We start from the raw sequence: 27,453 nt of genomic DNA, 5'->3' as shown, positions 1-27,453 counted from the left end.
AAAAAGAAGGAAATGGGGATTCCATATGACTAATTTTACTTCTAAATCAATTTTTCATGCCATTGTATGGAAACCTTAGGTCCCAAAGCTAAAAGAACAGGTAAAAAATGGTGAGGTAGCAAATCCTGTAATATTTTGCTGCAGGCTCTTCCGTTTTATATGCAATCTATTATCCTTTCAATGAAACTGACCTTATGTAAGCAGCTTTTTTGTTTCCAGTTAAACCTGGCTTTAGTGTAACAACTACTGTACCTTTTTTTCTTCAGTTTTCCAATGTACTTGGTGCATGTGTAGCTGGGAATTTGACCCATCCAAAGAAAAGTTCAGCCTTTGTTCAGATTCCAGAGGGGGTACCCTCTGAAACTTTGGTATTTCCTAAGTTATAGGAATATCTTTGTTATCCATGATGGGCTCTTGGGACCTCATCAGATAACTTATGCTACCTGCTACCAAGATGGCTCATGGTAAGCCCTTCTGGTCATGTGATGTTAGCTCAATCTCCAGGGAGGGAGTAGGTACTGAAGATTGAGTTCAACCACATGAATAATGATTCAATCAATCATCTCTGTGTAATGAATCCCAATAAAAAATTCTGGACACTAAAATACAGGTAAGCTGCCCTGGTTGCCAATACTCATGCATATTGTCCTACATCATGGCCAGAAGGAGGTAACACTATCTGTCCATGACCCCAGACGGGGGTGAGGGTGGAGATGACTAGAAGCTCCATGTTTGGGCAACTCCTAGACTTTGCCCTATGCATCCCTTCCTTTGGCTGGTTCTAATTTATGCCTTTTCCCTGTAATAAATGTGATTTTAAGTATAATAGTGAGTTCTGTGAGCTTTCTATTGAATTATAAAAACCAAGTGTGGTTTTAGAACCCCCAAACTTGCAGTTGGTGCCAGAAGTCTGGGCAGAGTTGGCATTCTGGAGGACTGTGCCCTTAACCTCATAGTTTAGCTAACTCCCAATGATGCAGAACCAAATCAGAGCTTTTGAATGCCCCTTTTGATTGTCTAGATGATTTTGGGCTCTGTAAGGCCAATCTTTTTTTTTTTTCCTTTCTTTCTTTCTTTCTTTCTTTCTTTCTTTGCAGCCCAAGTGAAGGGTTATCTATCTTTCAAATGTAGCTTTCTTCCAAAGGCCTTGCTAATCCCTGCTAACATCTCTCTTCAGAGACAATGTCCTTCTGGGAGTCTTAGCGGTGTGATTAGATCACTTTCCTAATAACATCACCTCAAAATCAGTATTTCTGGGTCTCAAAATCTTAGAGCTGTGTTACCAGCCAATGCCCAATCTGCTGAAAAAACTACACAGTATTGAATAGGGAAATTTTAACGTAAAGAATTATCAACTGTAATGAGGGTTTGGTGAAGAATAAAGACAGTTTCAAAGAATACAAAGGTGGCACATATAAGGACCAGCCAGCACCTGCAGGGCTGAGATAGAACACTCAAGGGAGATCCACCCCCCCATCCCTCCCCCCTCCCCACCCCGAGGTTTGAGGTCCAGATCTTGTTGGAAAAGGCTCTACTGTGGCTCACTGGATGATAGAGAAGTTGCTGTGGTTTCTCACTGGTGGAACTTGCTGGGAATCTGCTCTCTGAACTTGCAGGAAAGTCACCTTGTAGGAACTAGGGAAAGTCAATTCACAGAAAGGGTATTACCTGAGGCACTACAGTACAAAATTGCATTGGTAAAGGGATGCTGGGGGAAGCAGCTGCCGGCTAGTTTCTCCTGCCCACAGCTCACTGCAGGAGCCACATGCTGGGGAAGCTGTGCTTGCTGCAGGAGCTAGGTCTGGAGAAGCAGTGTGTGCTGCAGGGGCTCTCTGAGCAAGCACAGCTTAACCAGGAAGAAAAATCCCTTCCTTCTGCTATGTCTTTCTGGCGCCCTCTACTGACCAAGCTTAATTAACATTGTGCCACCTGGCAAAGAAAAACTGTTTATAGACACCCGTCTCTATTTTCACACAGCTGGCAATAAATTATGAATTCGGACCTGAGAAGAAATAGATTGACAACTGACAAAAGTTTAAAGCTATATGATAGGTTATTTTACTGCCTGGGAGATCTTAAACTTAGGATTTGCCTTAGCTTACATAATGAGGTGACAGGACCAGGTCCCATCTTCCAATACTCACTCCAATATAATATAAACATTTTTTTTTATCATGAGATCATCCAACTGAAAATTGTTTTTTCGCCCAAATAATATATTTCTGGAAGGATCTTCTCTCTTTGATGTGATAGCAACAAAAACAATGGCTATGTTTATTGGACAGAAACTACATGCTCAAAAATCCCAGGGAAGAAGGTAATATTATCTTCATTTTACAGCTGAAGAAAGGAAGGGTTAGAGAGGTTAAATGATGTACTTAATGTCAGACAGTAAGTGGTAGAGTAGTTTACATGATTCTAAAACATGGCTTTTAATCGTTATGCCAGTTGAATCAAATACTTTATTAATTACAGTCAAGAAATTCTTACCCGAGTAGATTGGGAGTGTACCTAAGATAGGGGAAAGGGATAGAATTATAGGGCAAGTATGGAAGGGACAATTATAAAAACAAAAGCTATACCAGCATGGCTGAGCTGCTTACTTGCACATGTAAGGGTGGGAGTGAGGGGTGCAAAGTTGTAGACATGTGTAGGTTGAGGACACACTGTTCTCTGGCAGCTGGGCAGAATCTAGGAGGAAGTGGGCAGTCAGGGTTGGGCAGGACTGCAGGAGGCAAGAGGTAGGAGGCCTTTACAAACCATTAATTCCTCCTTCACAGTTTGTTTAATCTGTAGTAGCTACATTCAGCTGAGTTGTAGTGTCTTCTCCCCTTTTTGCCTTGTTTATTTCTTTAGTGTGTACTATAATTTTTTTTTATTTGGAAGTGGGTACTTACATCATTTAAGTGAGGGAAGGATGTGGATTTTGAGCAATCACCTTGGTTTTATAATGCCACCACAAATTGCATTCTCAGTGCAGAAGGGTCCAGAAAATTTTGCCAAGTTCCTCAAGGTACATGCAGTATAGGTACAACCTTTTCCATAGAGCATAAACCTTTAGATGTGGTTTCATTTGAGTCCTTGGATGGGAAATAAATTTTCAGTGAGGTGAATGAAATGTCACTTGAGGTTGGGAAAGGACTGCTTTAATATTTTTGAGTCAGCTATACTTAAATCACCCTGTCCAGTAAAGGCAGATTTCCAGTTCGTTGCTTGTTGGTGGATTCAGACTGGCTGCTGTGACCCTCTGAAGTTTTCTGTGCATGTGTGTTTAGGGAATGCAAATAGATTTTCTTGAGAATTTACAGAAAAATTGCACAAGTGTCTGTAAGCATACTTGTGGTAGAAAGAGATGCGAAAAACAAAAAATGCTGTACAATAAAAAAACTACAAAATTTTACAAAAACTACAGTTCTACAAGTTCTGAAGAATAATAGAGTCGGAAAATATCTTGGATAAATTCTCATCCATCCCCTTAATTTCACACAAGGGGAACATGAAAGTTGTGTTTTTCCTCTGATAAACAACTTCGCATTCATAGCCCTTTTAATAATGCAAATGTATTTCCACACAATGTACCATCTGGACATGGCATTGAAGTTGTAATTACAAAAACCACCAAAACAAAACAAACTTTGAGCTAAAAAGGACCTAGACCACACCAAGACTAAACTCCTAAGTTCTAAATTAAGAAAGAGAGCACTGTTAAAATGGTGGCCTCTCTAAGCCAAGAACATAAATGGTTTATCCTGTTTTTCTATTAGTAATTCTGACGTTTGCTAGATGTAAGACTTGCACTATCATCAGTGACCCTCACTTCATTCCTTTACAAAATTGGAATAAAAATTTTTCAAGGTGGTTGTGAGGATTAAATGAATGAAAAGTAGTTTCAAAATGTGATGTACTACATATTCACAAAAGTAAAATTGAGTACACTGATACTAATATGTAAAAAACAGGGGCGTCTGGGTGGCTCAGTCAGTGAAGCCTCCAACTTCGGCTCAGGTCGTGATCTCACAGTTTGTGAGTTCGAGCCCTGTGTGGGGGCTGTGTGCTGACAGCTCAGAGCCGGAAGCCTGCTTCAAGTTCTGTGTCGTGTCTCTCCCTCCCCCACTCACGCTCTGTCTCTCTCTGGCTCTCAAAAATAAATAAACTTAAAAAAATTTTTAAATAAAAAAATAAAATAAAAGCAATATGAATATTATTGTTTTTATGATTTCAAAGGAAACCTCCTAGCTAACTCTAAGCACTGAATAGAACTTTAATTTCTATGCAAGGAAACTCAGTTTTGTAAGAGCTGACTTTCAAAGAAAACAGGCAACACTTAACGCAAATCCTCAAAGTATTTGCTATAAATTGGTAGGAATCAGCATTGCAGGAGTGAAAAGTCATTCTTCTTGTTTTGAAATGTGTGTGTGCCTTCATCAGTTTTCGTGGTATGTGGCAGACTATGGGTCACTTTTGAATTATCTGATCAATTATCCGTATGCTTAATACACCTTCTATTATCATGGCAAACCTTCATTTGTCAGAAAGACGAACAGAACTAAGGACTAGTTCCTTGTGACGAAGACAGCGTGAAAGTCCAGCTCGGGTGAGTTTCTGTGGAGAAAGAGCTTAGTGGGTTCTGCCTCTTCTTTTTTTTTTATTTTTTTTTTTTAATTTTTTTTTTCAACGTTTATTTATTTTTGGGACAGAGAGAGACAGAGCATGAACGGGGGAGGGGCAGAGAGAGAGGGAGACACAGAATCGGAAACAGGCTCCAGGCTCCGAGCCATCAGCCCAGAGCCCGACGCGGGGCTCGAACTCACGGACCGCGAGATCGTGACCTGGCTGAAGTCGGACGCTTAACCGACTGCGCCACCCAGGCGCCCCCTGCCTCTTCTCCATCATGTCTACCTCTGTCCTTTATCCTTATCATACACTGTGTTGATTTTTAGCACTTATAACCATTTGATGTATGTGTATACACTTGTTTTATTGCTTGTATCCACCCAATAAATGTAAGCACCATGAGAAAGTAAGTCAGAAAATCAAGGGTGTTGGGCATTTCAACCACTCAGTAGTCATTTCTTGAATGAAGGCTACCAGTCAGTCTATGAGAGAAATGGAGGACTTTAGAATGTCAAACGCAGCCCATACCTTCTGTGATTTTGCTCCTTCCATTTGAAGGAATTTCAGCAAGCCCACCTCTCCTGAGATTTGATGCCACTTCTGTTGTGGCCACAGAATTCAACTGCAGTTCAGAATGGATTTCACTTCATAACCCCATTTACTTGTGGGGAGTTAGTTATTTTAGGAGGCCAAGTGAAACTCTTGGCTTAGAGTGAATATGTTCATTTTTCAAATCTAATGCAGGACTTTACCCTGTTCCGATTGCAACTTGTCAAAAGCTTTTCTAGTGTATTAGCTGTCTTAACTGTTGTGGACATAGGTGGTTTCTGTAAGGAATTTAGCCTTTCTTTTTTCCTTTTCTTTTCTTTTCTTTCTTTCTTTCTTTCTTTCTTTTCTTTTCTTTTCCTTTTTTTTGACTTTTAATTTTTAAATTTTATTTTATTTTTTGAAAAATTATTTATTGTTTAATTTGCATCCAAGTTAATTAGCATATGGTGCAACAATGATTTCAGGAGTAGATTCCCTAGCCCCTTACCCATTTAGCCCATCCCCCCTCACACAATCCCTCCAGCAACCCTCTGTTTGTTCTCTATAATCAAGAGTCTTTTATGTTTTGTCCCCCTACCTGTTTTTATATTATTTTTGCTTCCCTTCCCTTATGTCCATCTGTTTTGTATCTTAAATTCCTCATGTGAGTGAAGTCATATGATACTTGTCTTTCTCTGACTGACTACTACGTGGATGGAACTGGAGGGTATTAAGCTAAGGGATTTAGCCTTTCTGACGCCATTCTCACAGTGCCATGAGCTTGCATATGTGTAAAAGAACAGCCCTTGACCAAAAGGGCCTTAATATTCCCCTCAACTTGACAAAACATTGGACAGACTTCTTCCTGATTGTATGCCCCTGACTTCCCTTTCCTTGGAATATTTGCTTTAGAAAACTTGTGATCCCAAATCCTTTCCTTGTTCCCTTGAGATATAAATCTTTTAAAAAGCCTATTGCTAGTTTCGTAACCCAAGAATGTCTTTCTCCAGGACTTGAGAATCATCTCTTCAAAATGTAGTTATCAGAGAAGATAGGGCCCCTGTCTCCCAGTTTCTTTGGGATAGGGGGAGCCTAACTTTAGCTTGCTCCAAACTGTAAAACTACTTCCTGTCATGAAGGTATGAGAAAGTTTACCTTTCCTTTTGGTAAGGCCAATTAACAAACACAGATGGCCTCCTTCCCCAACTCCAGCTCCTAAAAACTCCCTTGGTTTTTTCTCATAGGAGCTGGTTATCCAGATTTGGTCTGTGTTTGGAGAAGCCAATGGGGGTCTGCACACAGCATTCAATTACAAGTTTTCTATTGCTGGTAATGGTATTGGAATAAAATCAGCTTATGTCTGTTCATCTTGTCTGGCGTGATTTTTCTTTAATAGCCCTCTTTTCTGCATTTGTTTTCAAAATCAGAACTCAACTGAATGCTCTATGTAAACCCCAGTTGTGTTCTCTGATGACTTCCCTTGTTTCTTCCTCAATATACATAATTGTGTGATAAGGATGTTATTTCTAGAAATAAACTAAAAATAGAACTTCCCTATGATCCAGCAATTACACTATTAGGTATTTAGCAAAGGATAAAAAATACAGATTCAAAGGGGTACATTCACCCCAATGTTTATAGTGGCATTATCTATAATAGCCAAACTATCTATGGAGAGAGCCCAAATGTCCATCAACTGATGAATGAATAAAGAAGATGTGGTACATATATATCATGCAATATTACTCAGCCATTAAAAAGAATGAAACCTTGCCATTTGCAATGACATGAATGGAACTAGAATGTATTCTTTTCTTTTTTTAATGTTTATTTACTTTTGAGAGACGGAGAGAGACAAAGTGTGAGTGTGGGAGGGACAAAAAAAGAAAGAGAGACATGGAGTTTGAAACAGACCCAGGCCCTGAGTTGTCAGCACAGAGCCCAGTGCAGGACTCAAACCCACAAACCAAGAGATCATGACCTGAGCCGAAGTCAGAGCCACCCAGGTACCCCTAGAATGTCTTAGTCTGAGCAAAACAAGTCAGTCAGAGAAAGACAAATACCATATGATGTGGAATTTTCTTTTTAGTTTTTATTTATTTATTTTGAGAGAGACAGTGTGCAAGCCAGAGAGGGGCACTGAGAGAGAGAGAGAGAGGATCCCAAACAGGATCTGCAGGGTCAGCGCAGAACCAGACACGGGGCTCCAACCCATGAGCAATGAGATCATGACCTGAGCCAAAACCAAGAGTCAGATGCTTGACTGACTGAGCCACCCAGGCCCCCTGATTTCATTCATATGCAAAATTTAAGAAACAAATCAGAAGAACATATAGGAAGCAGTGTTGCGGGGGAGGGGGGTTTGGGGGCGGGGAGGGGAGGGTTGGGGAGAGGGAAACAAACCACAAGAGACTCTTTTTTTTTTTTTTTTAACGTTTATTTATTTTTGAGACAGAGAGACACAGAGCATGAAGGGGGGAGGGGCAGAGAGAGAAGGAGACACAGAACCGGAAACAGGCTCCAGGCTCTGAGCCATCAGCCCAGAGCCTGACGCCGGGCTCGAACTCACGGACCGCGAGATCGTGACCTGGCTGAAGTCGGACGCTTAACCGACTGCGCCACCCAGGCGCCCCAAACCACAAGAGACTCTTAACAGTAGAGAACAAGGTGAGGGTTGATGGAGGGAGGTGGTTGGGGACTAGATGGGTGATGGGCATTAAGGAGGGCGCTTGTGATGAGCACTGGGTATTGAATGTAAGTGATAAATCACTGAATTCTACTCCTGAAAACAGTATTACACTGTATGTTACTAATTAAAATTTAAATTAAAAAAAAAAGATGGGGCACCTGGGTGGCTCAGTTGGTTAAGCGTCCAACATCGTCTCAGGTCATGATCTCACAGTTTGTGAGTTCAAGCCCCGCGTCCAACTCTGTGCTGACAGCTCAGAGCCTGGAGCCTGCTTCAGATTCTGTGTCTCCCTCTCTGTCTCTGCCCCTCCCCCACCTCAAAAATAAATAAAAACATTAAAAAAATTAAATTACAAAAAGAGATAGAGAAACACTTTCTCCCTATCCCACCCCAAGGGAAAAGTGAGCCTCAGGACCTCTTGTCCCGACGCAAGGTCCAATTCTGGATGGTCCTTCCGATGAGCAAGCAGTATTGGTAAATCTAAGTTTTGTGTTGTCAAAGTAGTAGTATTTAGTTCAATATGGTAGGAAGGCCCCCTGACATGAGATACCTGCATTCTGAATTTACACTGAATGCATTGATAGTTTATTAAGATTCTTACAATTGAATTTTTCTGCTTATTCTGGCTTATGCCCACAAGGCACACTGAGCTAAATAGTAGTCTCTGCATTCTGAAGCGACCAAGAGAACCAGATTCCAGTGCTAAGTCTGTGATTTACTCACCATGAGGCCCCCTTCTAGGCCCAGAATTCTCCTTTGTAAGAGTTGCGGGTGGGCTGGTTGTTAGCTTCCGCTGCAGTCAGTTCTGGTGATCGGGGATCACTTTATTCTCCACACTGTCATGTTTTTCAAATATTCACCACAAGCTGCCAGGGGGGCCGACTACTCAAGACTAAAAACATAATAAAATGGTATTTAGAAATTACCCTGGGTATCAAGTCTGATTGAAAAGGGAGAAGGAAATCCCACAGAACTGACTCCTGGAGCATTTGTTAATTTGGCGGCCTCTGCTGCTTTCTTGACTGAAATTTCAATGATGGAGAAGGCAGTGAGGAAGAGAAGCCTGGGAGGTGAGTGAGGACCCAGGCTGGTGGGCTGCAGCAGCTGTGGGTTTGCACAAGTGCTGTCTGAGCCAAAGGAAAACACTACCTTCTCAGCTGCCACCTGGACACAGCAGGGTTCCTCTGGAGCACTGTGGGTAGCCAAACAGTAAGAAGCAGGAGATCCGCTTCAATATTATGAATAATAAACATGGCAGTTTTGACAGCATCGAGTCCTTAACTATATATGCCAGGGCCAAGGACTTCCGCTACACGATCTCATTCCATTTGTACAGCCCTGTAAAGTAAATATTTTTGGTCACTCTATTTTAAAGACAGGGAAACTGAGACTCCACAAGTATTAACAGTTTTTCCAGGATGACCCAGCTAAGTGTTTTTGTAATGGAAAAAGAGGTTAATGACTATTATTTTGGGAGAGTTTAAAAACAAATGGACATCCTGTCCTTTCTTTATCACTCCTCCATTTTCCTGAAAAACCTCTCAACATTTGGAAATGAAATCAGATGATGAACTATATCCAAGCAACAACTAAGGTGGGGGAAAAGTCTCACAAGGGTAGCAATTTGAGAAGGTTTGTGTGAAAGTGGAAAGGAACAGACTTCTTTTTTTATAATTTATTTTTTTGGAAGTATAATTATCATACAGTATGATATGTTTCAGGTGTACAATATAGTGACTCAACAATTCTACACATTACTCAATGCTCATCACAATAAGTGCACTCTTAACCTCCTGTATCTGTTTCAAACATCTCTCCCATCTCCCCTCTGGCAACCACCAGTTTACTCTCTGTATTTAAAAGTCTGAGTTTTTTTGTTTGTTTATTTGCTTGTTTGTCTCTTTTCTCCTTTGTTCATTTGTTTTGTTTCTTAAATTCCACATATGAATGAAATTATATGGTATCTGTCTTTCTCTAACTTATTTGACTTACTATTATACCCTTCAGGTCCATCCGTGTTGTTGCAAGTGGCAAGAATTAATTCTTTTTTATGGCTGAGTAATATTCCATTATATATATTGGAATATATATACATATACTGTTCGTTACCCATTCACCTATTGATGGATACTTGGGTTGCTTCCATATCTTGGCTATTATGAATAATGCTGCAATAAACATGAGTGTATATCTCTTTTCGAATTAGTGTCTGTTTTCTTTGGGCAAATACCTGGTAGTGGAATTCCTATATCATATGGTAGCCCTAGTTTTAATTTTTGAGGTAACTCCATACTATTTTCTATTTTGGGTGCACCAATTTGCATTCCCACCAACAATGTACTAGTGCCTTTTTTCTCCATATCTTAGCCAACACTTAGGAACAGACTTCTTGATGTAGGGGCAGGGGAAGTGTCATAGCTTTTTAAATGTGTTTTTTTTTAAATGTTTATTATGGGGCACCTGGGTGGCTCAGTCTGTTAAGCATTCAAATCTTGGTTTCAGCTCAGGTCATGATCTCATGGTTCTTGAGTTCAAGCCCCACATCGGGTTCTGTGCTGACAGCATGGAGCCTGCTTGGGATACTTTCTCTCCTTTTCTTTCTGCCCCTCCCCTGCTTATTCTCTCTCTCTCTCTCTCTCTCTCTCTCTCTCTCTATGAATAAATAAGCTTTAAAAAAAAGAAATTTCATGAACTTATACATACCAGTCAGCATAATGAAATACTAAACAAAAAACATTAAAAAATGTTTATTTGAAAAAAATAGCAATTTAAATTAAAAATAGCAAAACATTTATAAAATTCTGTATCTTCTTTTTCTTGGTCAAAGCCCTCACATCAGTCCCAGTAGTTAGATAATGGCTCTCTTCTGTTTCAACAAGTTGCCCTACTGTGTGGGAAGGTTTTGATTATTCAGTCATCCTAATACTTGAGGAAAGAGGAATGAGCCATAAATGCTCTAAAGAGACAAGTTGGCTCTCTGACTCAGTGGATTTGAGGCAGAATTTTCACTCACAGACCCCTATCTCCCCTTTATTACTTTCATTTCACCTTGATTAAAGGGATTGAAATAATTTTAGTTTTCACCAAGTCCCAGTTAAAAAGAGAAATTCATGGATGAGAGTGGGTGGAAAGGCTGGCCAGTGTTACAACCTAAGTCTTTAAGTATATACCTTAGGCTAAACTTTTCCAAAATAGATCCCAGGGAACACTGGCTCACAAGTTGCTCTCCAAATTAAAGGTTCTGTGGTCAAATTCATTCGAGGAATGTTGCATTCTCGGCCAATGTCAACAAGAGGCTACTAGCATTGGGGCCAGACAATTCTTTGTTGTGTGGGACTGCCTCAAGTACCGCAGCTATTTAGCATCCATGCTGCCTGGCTTTTAAATTAAAGTACAGGTCCTCAACCGCCATGATATCAAAATACCCTAATACATTTCTAAACAACCCTGGGGCATGGTTTCAAATCTCATGGAGAAAAAAATGCAGCTATCACCTTATGCAAATTCATAGATCATATTACATACTGGCAGGTTAAAGACTCTGAGAAGAGTTCCTTTTAAAAAATATTTTTTGGGGCACCTGGGTGGCTCAGTTGGTTAAGCATCTGACTTTGGCTCCAGGTTCACGAGCTCAGGGTTAGAAAGCTCAAGCCCCGCTTGGGACTCTGCACTGACACGACAGAGCCTGCCTGGGATTCTGTCTCCCTCTCTCTCTGCCCCTCCCCACTCGTTCTCTCAACAATAAATAAACATTTAAAAATATTTTTAATATATAAAATATTATATATTTTTTAATTTTAATATGTTAAATATCCTAAGTAAAAACAGAACCTCAAAATCTACCCTACTCTTCTCTACCTTCTTTGTTTTTGTTAGAACACCAAGTGAGATCCATAGAATGCTCTTTGGAAAATACTGCTTTAAGAAGAAAGACCAGGAAGGGAGTATCAGAATGCAAAAAAATACTAATGAGTATCTAATATCTGGCATCCACCATTCACCAAATAAGTCAGATGATACAGCCAACTTGGCCCTGGGGACTTTGGGATGGTGATTACTAATCATGATCTTTTTAGACTTGACGATCTGTTTCTCCATGAGACTGGCAGGGTATGAGGCTAACTGGCTTCGATCAATGAGTCATTTTATTTGATGCTGATAGTAATTCATTATACACTTTGAACTGTTCAGGTTTCATTTTACTAACATTTCATCACAAAACAACAGAGATCCTTATGAAAGATGCCCGTGAAAAGGAAAATAAAAGTGGTAAGTCTCCATATTCACTTTGCGTTTGGGCTACGTATAATTTTCATACACACACTGTAGACCTTTTGACTTACCTGTGTTTTCAGTTAAAAATATTAAACTAAGTAAGCCTATGTGCACGGATGTCTAATTATGTAGGAGTCAAAGGAAACAAAAAAGGCATTTTCTTGTATTCCAAGGCTTGTATTTTGCCATTGGGAGAAAGCAGCCCAGAAGTTGGGCAGTGGCAGAGATGTGATTTGGACTCAGAAATCCTGATTCCCTACCTCCAAACCCCCAGGCAATTATTTTCATACTGCCACTCCATTTTGTTGTGTCTTTTTTTTTTTTTTAATTTTTTTTCAACGTTTATTTATTTTTGGGACAGAGAGAGACAGAGCATGAACGGGGAAGGGGCAGAGAGAGAGGGAGACACAGAATCGGAAACAGGCTCCAGGCTCTGAGCCATCAGCCCAGAGCCTGACGCGGGGCTCGAACCCACGGACCGCGAGATCGTGACCTGGCTGAAGTCGGACGCTTAACCGACTGCGCCACCCAGGCGCCCCTGTTGTGTCTTAATAAAAGAACTACTGAGATATGGGAAAAGAGGTCTTTGGAATGAGAGGTAGATGAAGGAAAGAAACTGAACTTGGGTGGGAGAGGCTGACAATAGGAAGTCCTTGCAAAACTGTTATTTAACTGTTCCAGTGCAAATAATATGTATATACGACCAAACAGTTCATTTCATGCCAAATATATAAGCCAAGTAAACTTAACCACTACTTTGGTGATCCGTCAGCAGCTGGAATCTCTATATCAAGGAGCAATGAGTCCAAATGACAGGTTCAGTTTCTTGGGGGCATATAATTATAATGGACCAAATATGGCTTTGCTTTTCATCCAAATCCAATGTAAAAGGAGATTTGGGTTTCCAGACTTCCAGCCTGTCTTGAGCAGGTCTTAATAAGATTATGTGGTCTTTTTTAAAAGATCTCAAACTTTCCTTTTATCCCTTCCTTAGTCACAGTGTATCTTTTTTTTCCTGCTATTTGACTAATAAAGTTTTCTGGATAACACTTTCTCTATTCTGTCTCGCTGCAGCTATAGAAATTGATTCTGACATGAAACAGTAGTAACTGTAAATTGCATTCTTTTGATAATTTTTCTCTGTTAAGAGAACTCTTTAGATGTACGATTCTCATGTTTAAACTCTAAGTGATAAGAGAAGTTAAGCCTGAATTATAGTTTTCATAGCATACTTTTCCCCAGGCATATTAGTTCCTTTTATGTCAAAATAATAACAACATTTATTGGAAAGGGGTTGAGGTATGAGGATGTGGAAGAATCAATGGTAGTTTTTCAAGAAAGTGGTTCTGTCAAGGGAAATTCCAAGACTCAAATACCTGGTGAAATTTGGAAATAGAACAATAACAAGTGAAAAGGATCAAGTATACAAAAACTAATTACTCATGCTACCGATGGTAAGTGGAGACTAGCATTAGGTCAGTGTAAGTAAGGTCATAGGGAATATGGTAACTTTAGCAAACTCTAGTCGGCATGTTATTTACCATAACCATGGGGCAATATTGGCTCACTGTTGGCAGCCTTTCAAAGGAACCTATAAATCTAGATTTTAAATATTGACAACCAGTTTACAACAACATTATGTGGATGAACATGTCAAATAAAATGAGCTGAGTCTCACTGGTTCTTGGCTTAAATAAACAGTTCTATCTTCATGTCTCTGCCCTTCTGAACTAGAATCGTCAAGTATCAGGCACCATTCTGATGATTTTCCTCTCTCTGGAGTTGATTTTTATTGGACAGTTATCATCAGTGTTTTATTGGCTTCTAACAGTTAAAGAGCCAGCAGGGGGAACCCACAGACTGTATGACTTAAAACAGAAGGAATAGGTTTTTTTAAACGTAAACATGGAAAAAAATTAATACAATTTTGGGGACCAGCAACCAGTGACTAGCTGGCCACCAGTTTGAGTTGTATCTTATATACTAACCCTTGCTTTTACCTGTCTAATAAAATATTATGTTAATCATCATCTGTATAACTGGAAACATGGAATGCAAAGTTTTTTGGGGAACATTGGTTAGCATATGGAATGTGGCTTAAATGCTGAAAGCAAGACTCATTCCTTTATCTGGATTTGTCTGAGTGCTGGCTCAGTTGAATGAATGAGTAATGTGTCCTGCCATATTCATGTGGACACAAAATGAACATAAATCAACCGGTATTTTATTAGTGAGACCTCACGATGAGTGAAGCAATGTATTATGCACTATGGAGTAACATAATTTTATAATATAGATTTGCTGCCCGCAAGGAATGTGAGGAATGTTTAGAAGAGTTAGGCTAATTCTAAAAGCTAAAAGACACACACACTCACACATAGAAATGGTTAGATTGGTATGGTCCATCTTGTGAGAACGTTTAAATAGGGTACCTGCAGGCAAGCAGTTTTAACTTTTATCTTGTAATGGCATATGTAGAAAATGATAATACTTGTAGGCAGACTGGGGAGACTTAACAAGTACGGTTGTATAAAAGAGGAACAGCTCTGGTTTTCCCAGGCCACATCTGGCATGAAGAGTGGGAAGCAGCACCTGGGCAGAACTTTCACCCACCTGGAGCGTGGCAGAGTGCTACAGCATACTGGTTTGAGACACTCTATTCTAGGTCAGGAAAGAGGTAGGGGGTGAACACAGTGGCACCTTAGGGACTGTTTTCCCTTTCCCTTTTTGGTTTTTCCTAACGTTCATTTAGTTATTTCTCATGAGCATTGGTCAAAAATAAATTAAACCCTTGGTAATTTTTTTCTTTACTTTGAAAATGTAGGATGAAAGCAAAGATTGGGTCTTCTAGAACCAATGTTCTAAGAATGAGGCATCTTATCTCTAGAAAAGATGAAATCTTCCCAAGTGTTTATCCTATAGCAAGAGCTGGTTTGACCTTGTTTGGCTCACATGCTTTTTTTTTTTTTAATGTTTTATTTTATTTTTGTGAGAGAGAGAGAGCATGAGCGGGGCAGAGAGAGAGGGAGACACAGAATCCAAAGCAGGGTCCAGACTCTGAACTGTCAGCACAGAGCCCAATGAGGGGCCCGAACTCACGAGCCATGAGGTCATGACCTGAGCTGAAGTCGGACGCTTAACCGATGGCTCACACACTTTTGGTTAGACTGTTGTTTTGGAGGAAGAGACAAGTCAGCAATCAGGGAAAAAGAGAGAGAATAAGGCCATTGTTGACTTTATTATTATTTCCAAATGAAAATCTAATGAATACCCCTTCCATGCCATCAACCTCCATATTTGTGATTGGTTCTCTTTTTAAAAAATGGGCTGCTACTGTTTTGGAATAGAATAATGTGGAGTGATAATCAAGTCTAATGCTAGAGTTATTAGCAAACTGAGAGGGGCCCAGAAACTTTCATCTTTACGCACAACAGCATTAAATGACCACATTCATGCGTAGTAGCTTCGCTTCATTCCTTTTCTTCATAGTTAACCAAGTTAGATTAGTTAAATACGCTTTCACACTTTGGACCCAGACACAACCCCTTATAAACAAAATTAGAGTAGAAAGGTGAAGAATATCTCTTTACCTTAATTTGGGAAACAAAAATGTAGAATTTGGGGGAAGTTTCATGTTCAGCACAAGCTGCCAAGAATTCTGATCATGACTTAGTTGGAATTTAGAAAGATGAGATTAAAAAAAAAAATAAGACACAAGTAAAAGGATGAGATAAAGCCTCTTAGGACAAGGATAAGGTTAGGATGCTAGTTTTTCTTCATCATCCCCTTGCTTTACACCCCCCTTCAAAAAGATTTTTTTTAGAAGTTTATTTATTTTGAGAGAGAGAGAGAGAGAGAGCAGAGGAGAGGCAGAGAGAATGGGAGAGAGAGAATTTCAGGCAGTCTCTGTGCTGTCCCTGATGCAGGGCTCGAACTCACTAACTGTGAGATCATGATCTGAGCTGAAACCAAGAATCGGATGCTTGAAGAACTGAGCCACCCAGGCACCCCTTTGTAACTTTTAAAATTATAAAATCTTTAATAATGGTTTCAGGCTAAGGCTAGCCCCAAGAAGATACTGTTTAATTCCTAAAGCATGGGAAATTCTATAAGATCAATGTAATTTTCCGATATCCTCCCAAGCCAATGGTGGCTGCCAGTTTTTAGAATACCTCCAGGACTCTAGTGCCCATGGTCTCAGAGCCTCATTTTTGTAACAGAGAAACTCCAGAGCAGTTTTCTACACTGTTTCAAATTTTATTAGAGCCAAGTCTTTCCCAGTGACCTGGCAACCACACTCCCTATGTGGTCAGGATATTTTCATTCCAGAAGAAGTCTTCACGTCTTTAATTCTCTCCCTTGGTCTGTTCATGTCAGCTGCCTTTAATCTCCTCCCTTGAAGAATTATTACTTGTTTTTCTTAGGTCATCAGTCAGAACAGATTTTATAACTCCTGAATCAAAGGAGAAAGCAGTCATCATAGGAGTGTTTGAAAAAAAAACAAAACAAAACAAATATAAGTACTGATTTCAAATAAATCAGAAAGAAGTCAGTAAAATCTTTCCTGGGTGAGTTGAAGTCTATCTGGGATCACTGAGTCAGCAGAAAGGGCAGAAGGTAAGTGAATCTCAACTCAGCCTCTCTACCAACCCATGTAATAAAAAAAAAAAAGTTATAGTCCCTGTCTCTCTAATTTGACACAATAATACTCGTGATAAAGATGTGACAAAGACAGAAAAAATGAATGATTACAAGATTGAATGAGCAAATATAGGTCAAGAATCTAGCATATTATTTTGTGCTTAGAAGACACTTGATTATTTTCACCCTCTCCTTTTGACCCACCAATTTAACAGACAAATCTGTTGTGAGGGAAATACAAGATTCTTTAGATTTACTGAATGTGGCAGAGCAGTTGGTGGAGGGTGGGGAAGAGGTGTATTTTTCAAGTGCTTTTTGCACTTCTTTCACTGCTTCTTCAATAAGGTCCTTTCACAATCATAGGAAGATGTTAGGGAATGTTATGTTCACCATATCATAGTCAGTTGATGAAATCAGACTTAAAATAATTAAATGACTTTTCCAAGGTCACACAGTTAATTAGTGAGCAAACTGGGAATAGAATCCAAGGCTCCTACTTAATAATCCAAAGTTGATTCATTTAATTTACATTTCTTAACAATTTGTATACCAAATTCTCAATTCCTTGTTATGCTTTTAAAATCTTTTGCCAAAGGAAAGGAAATGATGGTAAACTAGTCTCCATTATACACAAAAAAATCAGCTTTGATAACCTTGGTCCTTTGAGGACCTGTGTTTGTTTTGTTTTTGTTTTTGTTTTTTCCATCTGAAATGTCAGTGCAGCCTGGAATGCAAATCTGAGCACTAACTTTTGTGTTGATGGTGAGGATGACTCATCAGTACCACTGTCTGTAGAACATATTCTGGGAAAGTGAAATCGTGAAGGACCACAACCTTTAGTGCTTTGTCTTCTCAACTAAAACTAACAACAGTGGAAAATTCCAAACAACCTTTCCATCAAATGTCCCATCATAGGAAAGTTTCAAAAACTCATTTAGGGAATCATCATACATTGACTTTGCCTTTCAGTGCCTCCCAAGGAAAGAAGAAAAAGTAGCTTTTGCTAAGATTATGAAACACGGCAAAAAATCAAAATTATTATGCGTGTTCTTAGAGGACAGAACTAGACTTAGTGAATTAAAATGGCCAAGAGGAAGATTTTGCCTTATGATAAAGTATGAATCATCTTGTAGGCTCTCTAACTATAAGAATGGTAATATTTACCAATTTCTGCTCCCAGTGTACCCGAGCTTATCTCTGTCTTGGAACTTTCATCCCATATTGTCTTTTAACTTTACTGTACCTTTGGTACAGACTACAAGCTACTTGAAGTTAGAGACTATACAAGGGCACCTGGGTGGCTCAGTCGGTTGAGCGTCCAACTTCAGCTCAGGTCATGATCTCATGATTCACGAGTTTGAACCCCGCATCATGCTCTGTACTGACAGCTCAGAGCCTGGAGCCTGCTTCTGATTCTGTATCTCCCTCTCTCTCTGCGCCTCCCCCACTCTCACTCTGTCTGTCTCTCAAAAATAAATAAACATTTAAAAAATTAGAAAGAAAAGAAGTTATGGGCTATATCTTGTTTATTATTACATCCACAGACATAACATAGAACTTGTCACAGGCTAGCATTTAGTACATATTGTGGAAAGAAGGAAGGAAAGAAACAAGAAAGGAAGATGAGAGAGAGGAATTGCACCAGTTTTCAAAAAACAGAATGAAGTACTTTGCAACAAAGTTTTGCAACCCTGGTTTAATAACCATTTAATAGAGCTGTTGTAGAGTCAAACTGAAAATTCTCTGGGCGATCAAATCTGCCAGGTGCTGTAATCACACACTGTATTTGAAAAAGCTATATATGTCTTTTAAGATTTCAATTATTTAGAAATTCCCATTCAAAATGTGGTATTTGCTTGCCTCCTAAATTGTAAAGCTGCTATTTAATTGTCATAACGTAGCTGATGAAAGGCTTTGTGTTGGATTCAGACGCATCTTTGAACAAACATGGCACTTGAATTCTGAAACAGAAATGCTGCATTAGACGTGTAGTTTTGTGACTACGGGAATAAGACGTAAGTTATTCTTGCTACCAATAAAAGAGAACACTGAATTGGTAGAACTACTTTTAATTATGTTAAATTGAAGCAAAGCTTGATCCTGACAGTCTGTAATTATATCTACATTATATCTGCCATAGAAGACTTTTAGGGAAAAAGAATATTCCCTAATTTGTAACAGCCATTTTAGTGTGTGTCTTAAACTCACTTCAAGCTAACTCATTTCAAAGTAATGCTAGATTTCATTTGAGAGCTTCTTTGTCACAAACATATAAAAATAAAGGATTATGACATTATGATGTCTGTCAGAGTAGGAAAGAGTAAGAGTGTCTCACAGGTGATCCCAGGGCAATGCCATTTGTGTGTGGTTTCCTCCTTCAATATGCTGTATCTATTCTGGCTTTGCCTAGAGTGACTCAGGCCAGTTTGTGAGTAGAATATTTTTGTTACACCTCATCAGGAGATTCAAAAGCAGCTACATGATTCATGCTTGACAGTATCTCTGGGAAAGATGAGCAGACACATTAATTCATTTGGTGCCATTCTACTCAACAATCCATTGATAAGTGGCCTTGTCATTCCAACTTCTTTGATTTAATGCATGAATCATGATGGTCTCAACTCTACCAAAGCTAACTCTTATAGTTATTTGATTCAGACTCAAGGTTTTTCTGAAAAGGAAGGAAGGAAGGAAGGAAGGAAGGAAGGAAGGAAGGAAGCAAGTGGCAGGGAGGGAAGGAAGAAGGAAAGAGAGAGAGGGAGGGAGAGCAGAAGAAAAAGGGAAGGGCAAGTTAAAATGAAGAGAGGAGAGAAGAGAAAGAACAAAGTAAAAGCAGAGGGGGAAGAGGACAGGCTAAAGAAAGAAGAAAAGAAATCAAGAAAAGGAAACAAAAAAAAAGGAAGAATAAAGTTTCTTTATTTTTTAATTCAGCAAACAAGAATACCACAACAAAAATACAATGGTTAAAATGAATAAATCATATGGTGGATGTTGTGCGGTTCTGGGTTAGGATGCTTCTGGCTGCATATTCAATTAAAATGCATAAAACCATAAGACACACATATTTCCTCATAGAGCAATAAACCTAGAGTGGTGGTTCTCAACCAGGGGCAGTACTGGGAACAGATTTGGCAGCCAGGAAATACTTATCAATGTCCAGAGACATTTTTGCTTGTTACCACTGGGGACAGATGCTACCAGCCTCTAGTGAGTAGAGGCCAAGAATGTTACTAAGCATCCTATAATCCTACAGCTTACAGATCGGGCCCCCACAACAAGAAATCATCCAGTCCCAAATGTCCATAGTGATATAATTGAGTAATCCCAGCCTAAAGGTGGTAGGGTTCCAGAGTTGGTAAATTCAGTGGCTGCATGACATCATCGAAGATGCAGTTTCTTTCTGTCATCTTTCTGTCTCCTGGCTTGTCCTGTAAAGTTAACTAACCTAATGTCAAGATAGCTGTCACTTCCAGATGACACTATCTCACAGGGACAATAGGGAGTGTTTTCCTTGGCTCAGACTTTCCAAACTTCCCTACCACTATCAGCCCATTATGATTCATCACTTGGTCTTGAAACAGGCTTCAGTTTCTCTAAAACACATGGCTGCCTGACACTTGAGTAAAATAAGTTTCTTTTAACAAGAAGGAAAGAAAACAGTGGTTGTTGGATAGGAAAACAACTTTGTTTTCCTTGAGTTCTGACACTCTGGTGCTCTAATATGCACCCCAGGGATAGTCTAAACCGTGGGAGGATACTTTGGTCCTTTTGACAGGGCACTCTCTCCCCTAATGAGGGTTTGAGGGATATAGGTAAAGTATATCTTTCCTGACTTTTATTTGTCTATGCTTTCATCACTGCTTAATGCCCTTGTACTTGACATTGTTTCTTTAACTATGCTAATACCTTAAATGGAGTTACACTCTTGTCCTGTCATCACGGCAGCTATTCTTGTATGTTCCTTTCTATATAGATGTTGTATACCAGTGTTTCTAACTGCATAGTTATATTAGTTTCAACTCTCAGCAAGCAATATTATCTTCCATTTATATAAAGAGTACACTTCACCCTTATCATTTCTTCTTCATGTATTGCCTACAGCACGATAGAATTCTAGTTCTTATGAACACTGAAAAGCAAGATACAACATTTGCTAGATAATTTTGTATTAGTGTTTCTTATTCTTATAACATAACACTTTTTTTTCTGAAAGTTTTAGGTGATAAGGTGATAAGGATAAAATATTGAAGAAAAAAAAAACCACACATGATACACCAGCCTATTTCTAGGTAGGTAGGATTATTTCTTTAAAACTTGTAGCATATTTAAATTTATTGAACACCAACTATACTTCAGTAAAATTATGACAAGTATAATTTGAGAAAGATTTGTTGCACAATGACTACATATGAAATGCTGTGAAAGGTATCAAAGTTGGATAAGAATATTATTGCTTCATTATCTGTCTCTCCAGACCTCTGCTTTTACCCCAACAAAAGACATTAACCTATTTTTTTGAATGGCCCAGAAATTCTGCTACATTTTGCCTTGACTGGATCAGATGATACAGAGCAACTGGAATCCTAGGAGTGGTCACATAGTAATGAGTACTGACAAGTATAACACAAGTACTCTTACTTCCTCTCTCATATCCAGAGCACATGTCATATTTGATCATGGCCTTTGGCTTTGTGACTTTGTATATAACCCTGAAATTCTAATAGTCTAGATTTGTATTATCTCATGTAACAGTGTTGTACTCACTTGCCACAAGTGACTATTTAAGTTTAAAATGCTAACAGCCTTTTCAGGTTTCAATGACATACAATAAACTGCACATGTTTAAAGTGTAAAACCTGATCCATTTTGATATATGTATACACTTAGGAAGAAAACATTAGCACAATCAAGAACATATTTATTATTCCCCAAAGTTTCTTTGTTCCCATTTGTCTTTTCTTCCTCCCTGCCCACCCCCAACTCCCAGGCAACCACTCATCTGCTTTATATCTCCATAGATTAATATGTTTTTTAAAGCATTTTATGTAAATTAAACCAAACAGTATATACTACTTTAAACTGAGCATAGTTATTGCTAACCACTAACAAAATGAAGGATAAAAATCATATGATCATCTCAACCGATGCAGAAAAAGCATTTGACAAAATACAATATATATTCATGATAAAAACTCTCAACAAACTGGATATAGAACAAATGCACCCCAACATAATAAAGGCCATATATGACAAGCCCAGAGCCAAGAACATACTCTATGGTGAAACACTGAAAGTTTTTCCTCTAAGATCAGGAACAAGGCTAGGATGTCCACTCTCAACACTTTTGTTCGACATAGTAATGGAAGTCCTACCCAGAGCAGTTAGGCAAGAAAAAGAAATAAAAGTCACCCAAATCAGACAGGAAGTAGTAAAATTGTCTCTATTTACATGTGACATAATATTTTATGTCAAAAATTCTAAAGCCTCTGCCAAAAACAAAAACAAACTTATTAGAACTAATAAATTCAGTTAAGTTTCAAAATGCAAAATCAATATACAAAAATCAGTGGTGTTTTTATATACTGACAACAAACTATCAGAAAGAGAAATTAAGAAAAAAAATCCCATTTACAATGGCATCAGAAAGAATAAAATACCTAAGAATAAATTTCACCAAGGAGCTGAAAGAACTGTACACCAAAAACTATAAGACACTGATGAAAGAAATTGAGGAAAACCCAAATACATGGAAAGACATTCTGTGTTTATGAATTGGAACAATTAATATTGTTAAAATGTCCATATTATTCAAAACAATCTACATATTCAATGCAATTGTTATTAAAATTCCATAGGCATTTTTCAACAAAATAGAAAAATAATCTTAAAAGTTGTATGGAACCACAAAAGACCCAAATAACCAAAACAATCTTGAGAAAGAACAAAGTTGGAAGGATCACACTTCCTGATTTCAAATTATATTACAAAGCTATCATAATGAGAACAGTATGGCATTGACATAAAAAATGATACATCCAGAAATAGAAGAGAATAGAGAAGCCAGAAGTAAAATCATGCACACATGGTCAATTAATGTACAACAAAAGAGTCAAAAATATACAGTGGGAGGGGCGCATGGGTGGCTCAGTCAGTTAGGTGTCTGACTTCGGCTCAGGTCATGATCTCATGGTTCATGAATTCGGGCCCTGTGTGAGGCTCTGTGCTGACACCTCGAAGACTGGAGCCTGTTTCGAATTCTATGTCTCCCTCTCTCTCTGCCCCTCCCCTGCTCATGCTCTGACTCTCTCTCTCTCAAAAATAGACATTAAAAAAACTAGGGGCACCTGGGTGGCTCAGTCAGTTGGGCATCTGAATTCGACTCAGGTCATGATCTTGTGTCCCATGAGTTTGAGCCCCACGTTGGGCTCTGTGCTGACAGCTCAGAGCCTGGAGCCTGCTTCAGATTCTGTGTCTCCTTCTCTCTCTGCTCCTCCCCACTCACACCCTGTCCCTCCCTCCCTCTCTCTCTCTCTCAAAACATAAATAAACATCAAAAAAATTCTTTTAAATAAAAAAAATTTAATTAAAAAATATATATATATGCCATGGGAAAAGAATATTCTCTTCAATAAAAGGTGTTGGGAAAACGGGACAGCTACCTGTAGAAGAATAAAACTGGACCCCTAACTTACACCACACACAGAAATCAACTTAAAATTAATCAAAGACTTGAACCTTAGGCCTGAAACCATAAAACTCCTAGGAAAAAAACATAGGCCGTATGCTCTTTGACATCAGTCTTGGCAGTATTTTTTAGATTTGACACTGAAAGCAAAGGCAATGAAAACAAAATTCTACAAGTAGGACTACATCAAAAAGGCTTCTGCTCAGCAAAGGAAACTATCAACAAAATGAAAAGGCAACCTACAGAATGAGAGAAAATATTTGGTAATCACCTAGCTAATAAGAGATTAATATTCAAAATATATGAAGAATTTTTACAACTCAGTAGCAATCCCCAATTACTCAATTACTCAATTTAAAATTAGACAAAGGACTTGAATAGATTTTTTTCCAAAGACATACAAATGGCCAAGAAGTACATGAAAAGGTGCTCAACATCACGAATTATCAGGGAAATGCAAATCAAAACCATAATGAGATATCACTTTATACCTATGAGAATGCCTTTCATCAAAAAAAAAACAGAGACAATAAATATTGGCAATAATGTGGAGGTAAGTGAACTATAGGGCACTGTTGGTGGGAATGTGAATTGGTACATCTACTAAAAAAATAGGATGGAGGCTCCTCAAAAAAATTAAAAATAAAACTATCCTATCATCCATTAATTTCACTTCTGGGTATATATCTGAAGGAAATGAAATCAGTATCTCAAACAGAATATCTTCACCCTCATATTCATTGCAGAATTATTCACAATATCCAAGACATGGAAACAACTTAAGTGTCTATTGATAAATGAATAGAAAAGGAAATACGAGATACATGTCGTGTATATATATGTGTATATGTTTGTGTGTATGTGAAATATTATTCCATTGAAATGATATTGGAATATTATTCAGCCATAGAAAAGAAGACCCTGCCATTTGTGACAACATGGATGGAGCTTGGAAGCATTATGATAGGTTAAATAAGTCATACCAAGAAAGACAGATACTATGTGATCTCACTTACATGTAGAAATCTTAGGGAAACAAAACAAAACAAAACAAAATCCAAATTCATAGAAACAGAGAACAGATGGTTGCCAGAGTTGGGAGTGGGCGGTGAGGGGAAATGGGTGAAGGTGGTCAAAAGGTACAAATTTCCAGGAAAAAAAAGAAGAGCAGCTATCTTTCCCTTGTTCCTTATCTTTACTGGAAAGCAGTCTTTCTTTCACTATTAAGAATGAAGTTAGTTGTAGGTGAGATGCTCTTCATCAGGTTGAAGATTCTTTCTATTCTTATTTTGCTAAGAGTTTATCTGGAAGGAATGGATTTTGAATTCTGACAAATGCTTTTCTATATCTATTGATACAATTGCACCTTTTATTTGGATTGGTTTGCTAATATGGTGAATTATATTGATTTAAAAACATTTTTTAATGTTTATTCATTATTTGAGAGAGAGAGGGACAGAGTGCAAGTGGGGAAGGGGCAGAGAGAGAAGGAGACACAGAATCTGAAGCTGGGTCCAGGCTCTGAGCTGTCAGCACAGAGCCCATGCGGGGCTTGAACTCACAAACCGTGAGATCATGACCGGAGCCAAAGTCACACGCTTAACTGACTGAGCCACCCAGGTGTCCCTGTGTTTTTCATTTTAAACATTAGTGGATTTGGGGCACCTGGGTGGTTCAGTCAGTTAAGCGTCCCACTCTTGGTTTTGGTTCAAGTCATGATCTCACAGTTCATGAGTTTGAGCCTTGCATCAGGCTCTGTGCTGTCAGCACAGAGCCTGTTTGGGATTCTATCGCTCCCTCTCTCTCTTCCTCTCTCCTGCTCTCTCTCTCTCTCTCTCTCTCTCTCTCTCAAAATAAGTAATTAAACATAAAAAAATGGTGGATTCAGTTGCTAAAAATTCGTTGAGAACTTTTGCATCTATCTTCATGATGAATATTGGTCTGTGATTTTGTTTTCTTGTAATTTTTTGGTCTCAATGTAATGCTGGTTTTATAAAATGAGTTTGAAGTATTCCCTCTTTTCTAATTTTCTGGAAAAAGTTGTGTGCAACTGGTATTGTTTCCTTTCAAAATGTTTAATAGACCAGAGAAGTCACCTGATCTTGGAGTTTTCTTTGTGGGAAGGATTTTAACTGCAAATTCAATTTCTTTAATAGATACAAGGCTATTCTGGATTTATATTTCTTCTTGAACGATCTTTGATAGTTTGGGTCCTTAAAGCAATGTTTCCATTTTATTTAAGTTGTCAAATTTGGTGGTGTAAAATTGTTTATAAAATTTATTGTAATGAAAGCCCAGTACAATTTAAAATTTAGTTTCCCAATCATGCTAATGCAGATCAAGGACAAATCCTCAATAAATACACATGGCCAGTTGCGACTATGTTGGATAGCACAGATATAGGACATTTCCATTGCTGCAGAAAGTTATATTGGAAACATTGGAGATAGCTATTAATAATTAATAGCTTATGATGTAACCCATTGTGCTTATGATGAAACCCATTCCTATATGTTAGTTATGAATCAGGGCTCAAGACTGGGAACAGGTCAGCTCTAGACAGGAAGTAAGATATGTTCCCCAAACCAATTCAGTTCTAAAGACTGTTTTTATTTTTAATTATATTTTTAATCTAGAGTGTAGTTATTAAATCCACATACTCCTTTATTTAGCTTTTATTCACTTTTGGGATCGAGTTTATTAATAAGACAATCTTGTAAGCATCCAGGAAAACACTTTCTGGAGTGAAGCTGGCTTCACCCACTTGACAATAATATCTAGGAGAGAGAGAAGTAAACTAAAGAAGGAGGAGAAGGAGGAAAAGGGTAAGGGGAGAGGAGGGGGAGGAGGAGGAAGAGGAGAAAAAGAAAGAAAGAAACCATGGAACTTCTAATTTCTAAATTCTACACTTTGATGAAATCTCTGACTCTGTGAATATTTTACGTCTCTGTAATATTCTTTGAACAGAATTTTTCCGACTCACTGTTGAAAGAGATGGTCTGGCATGTATTTACACTGAGATATCCTGTAGCTGTCCCCAATCAGAATTTCCACGGTGGAGCCATTACATGTTATAGGGATTGATGTTGCCAGGAATTAGGGAAATTCAGAGGGCTGCTCTGAGCAGAATTTCCTCCTTGTTTCATTGACATTTCCAAACGATTTGTTTCAAGTGGCTTGCCCTGTTGATGAGTGTGTATTCTAATTATTCACACCAAAGCAGAGATAATCAATTACTTTTAAGATCCTTCCCTGAAGAGTGGGTGTTTTTTAGGATTGGCCTTTTTGAAATGGAAAAGAAAAATCTTTACAATTTGGAATTCCTGAGAAAGTTGGCTTTTCTTACCTAGAAGAGTAATCAGAGGCTCCCTTCCTATTCATTTAGTTAGCATTGCTGGTTCATGTGTGTTTTTTTTTTTTTTAATTCCTCCATATTTTCAGACCCAAGAAAATTCTTCTTAACAACTGAACATTTGTTTATTATTCCCTTGATATTGGGTAATTTAGATCTTTGGAGCAAAACATATCTTGTTTGAATGTCCTTGGTTATGATACTTAATAAATCTGACCCTTAATTTCTGAGCTATAAAATTGGTAATTAAATAAACCTTGCACACAAAAAAATATATACCTCACAAAGAAATACTAAAACATACTAATTAGGTGCATGTAATTTAGAGTCAGACAGATTTGTGTCCATAATCTTAGGTCTACTGTTAGCAATTTGATCTTGGAAACTTATAAATCTGTTTTCTCATTTGTAAATGAACACTATAACACACATATACATAATAGGATTGCTAGATGGATTAAATGTAATAGCAATTGTAAAGTACTTAGCACAGTGCCTGGATTTAAAACGGAAGCAATCCTTATTTTTCTCACTAGCTTATTGTCTAGTAGATAATATGCTTAGCCTAGCACTTAGTAGGTGCTTGACAAGTTTTACTTCTCTTCCATTCTCCCCAACAAACCAATTAATTCAAGTTTTACTTCATAAAAAAATGATCTGTTCTACATA

At 38.4% G+C, this 27,453-nt stretch overlaps 1 protein-coding gene across 1 annotated transcript in view; it reads right to left on the bottom strand.

Moving 5' to 3' along the window:
- The window catches only part of LOC124505996 (proline-rich protein 2-like), a 42,739-nt gene that overhangs the window by 7,017 nt on the left and 8,269 nt on the right, over positions 1-27,453 (bottom strand). The window contains exon 2 of the mRNA XM_047072026.1: positions 1,546-1,635. Within this exon, the coding sequence (XP_046927982.1) occupies positions 1,546-1,635 (90 nt within the window). The remainder of the gene's footprint in view (positions 1-1,545; positions 1,636-27,453) is intronic.

This window comes from Lynx rufus, unplaced genomic scaffold (genome assembly GCF_022079265.1).
Source record: "Lynx rufus isolate CCGP_SWC_20201006 ecotype Redwood Valley unplaced genomic scaffold, mLynRuf1.p SCAF_9, whole genome shotgun sequence".
NCBI lineage: Eukaryota > Metazoa > Chordata > Mammalia > Carnivora > Felidae > Lynx > Lynx rufus.
The sequence above is the reverse complement of the archived record's forward strand: the minus strand, read 5'-3'. Positions and strand labels throughout refer to the sequence as shown.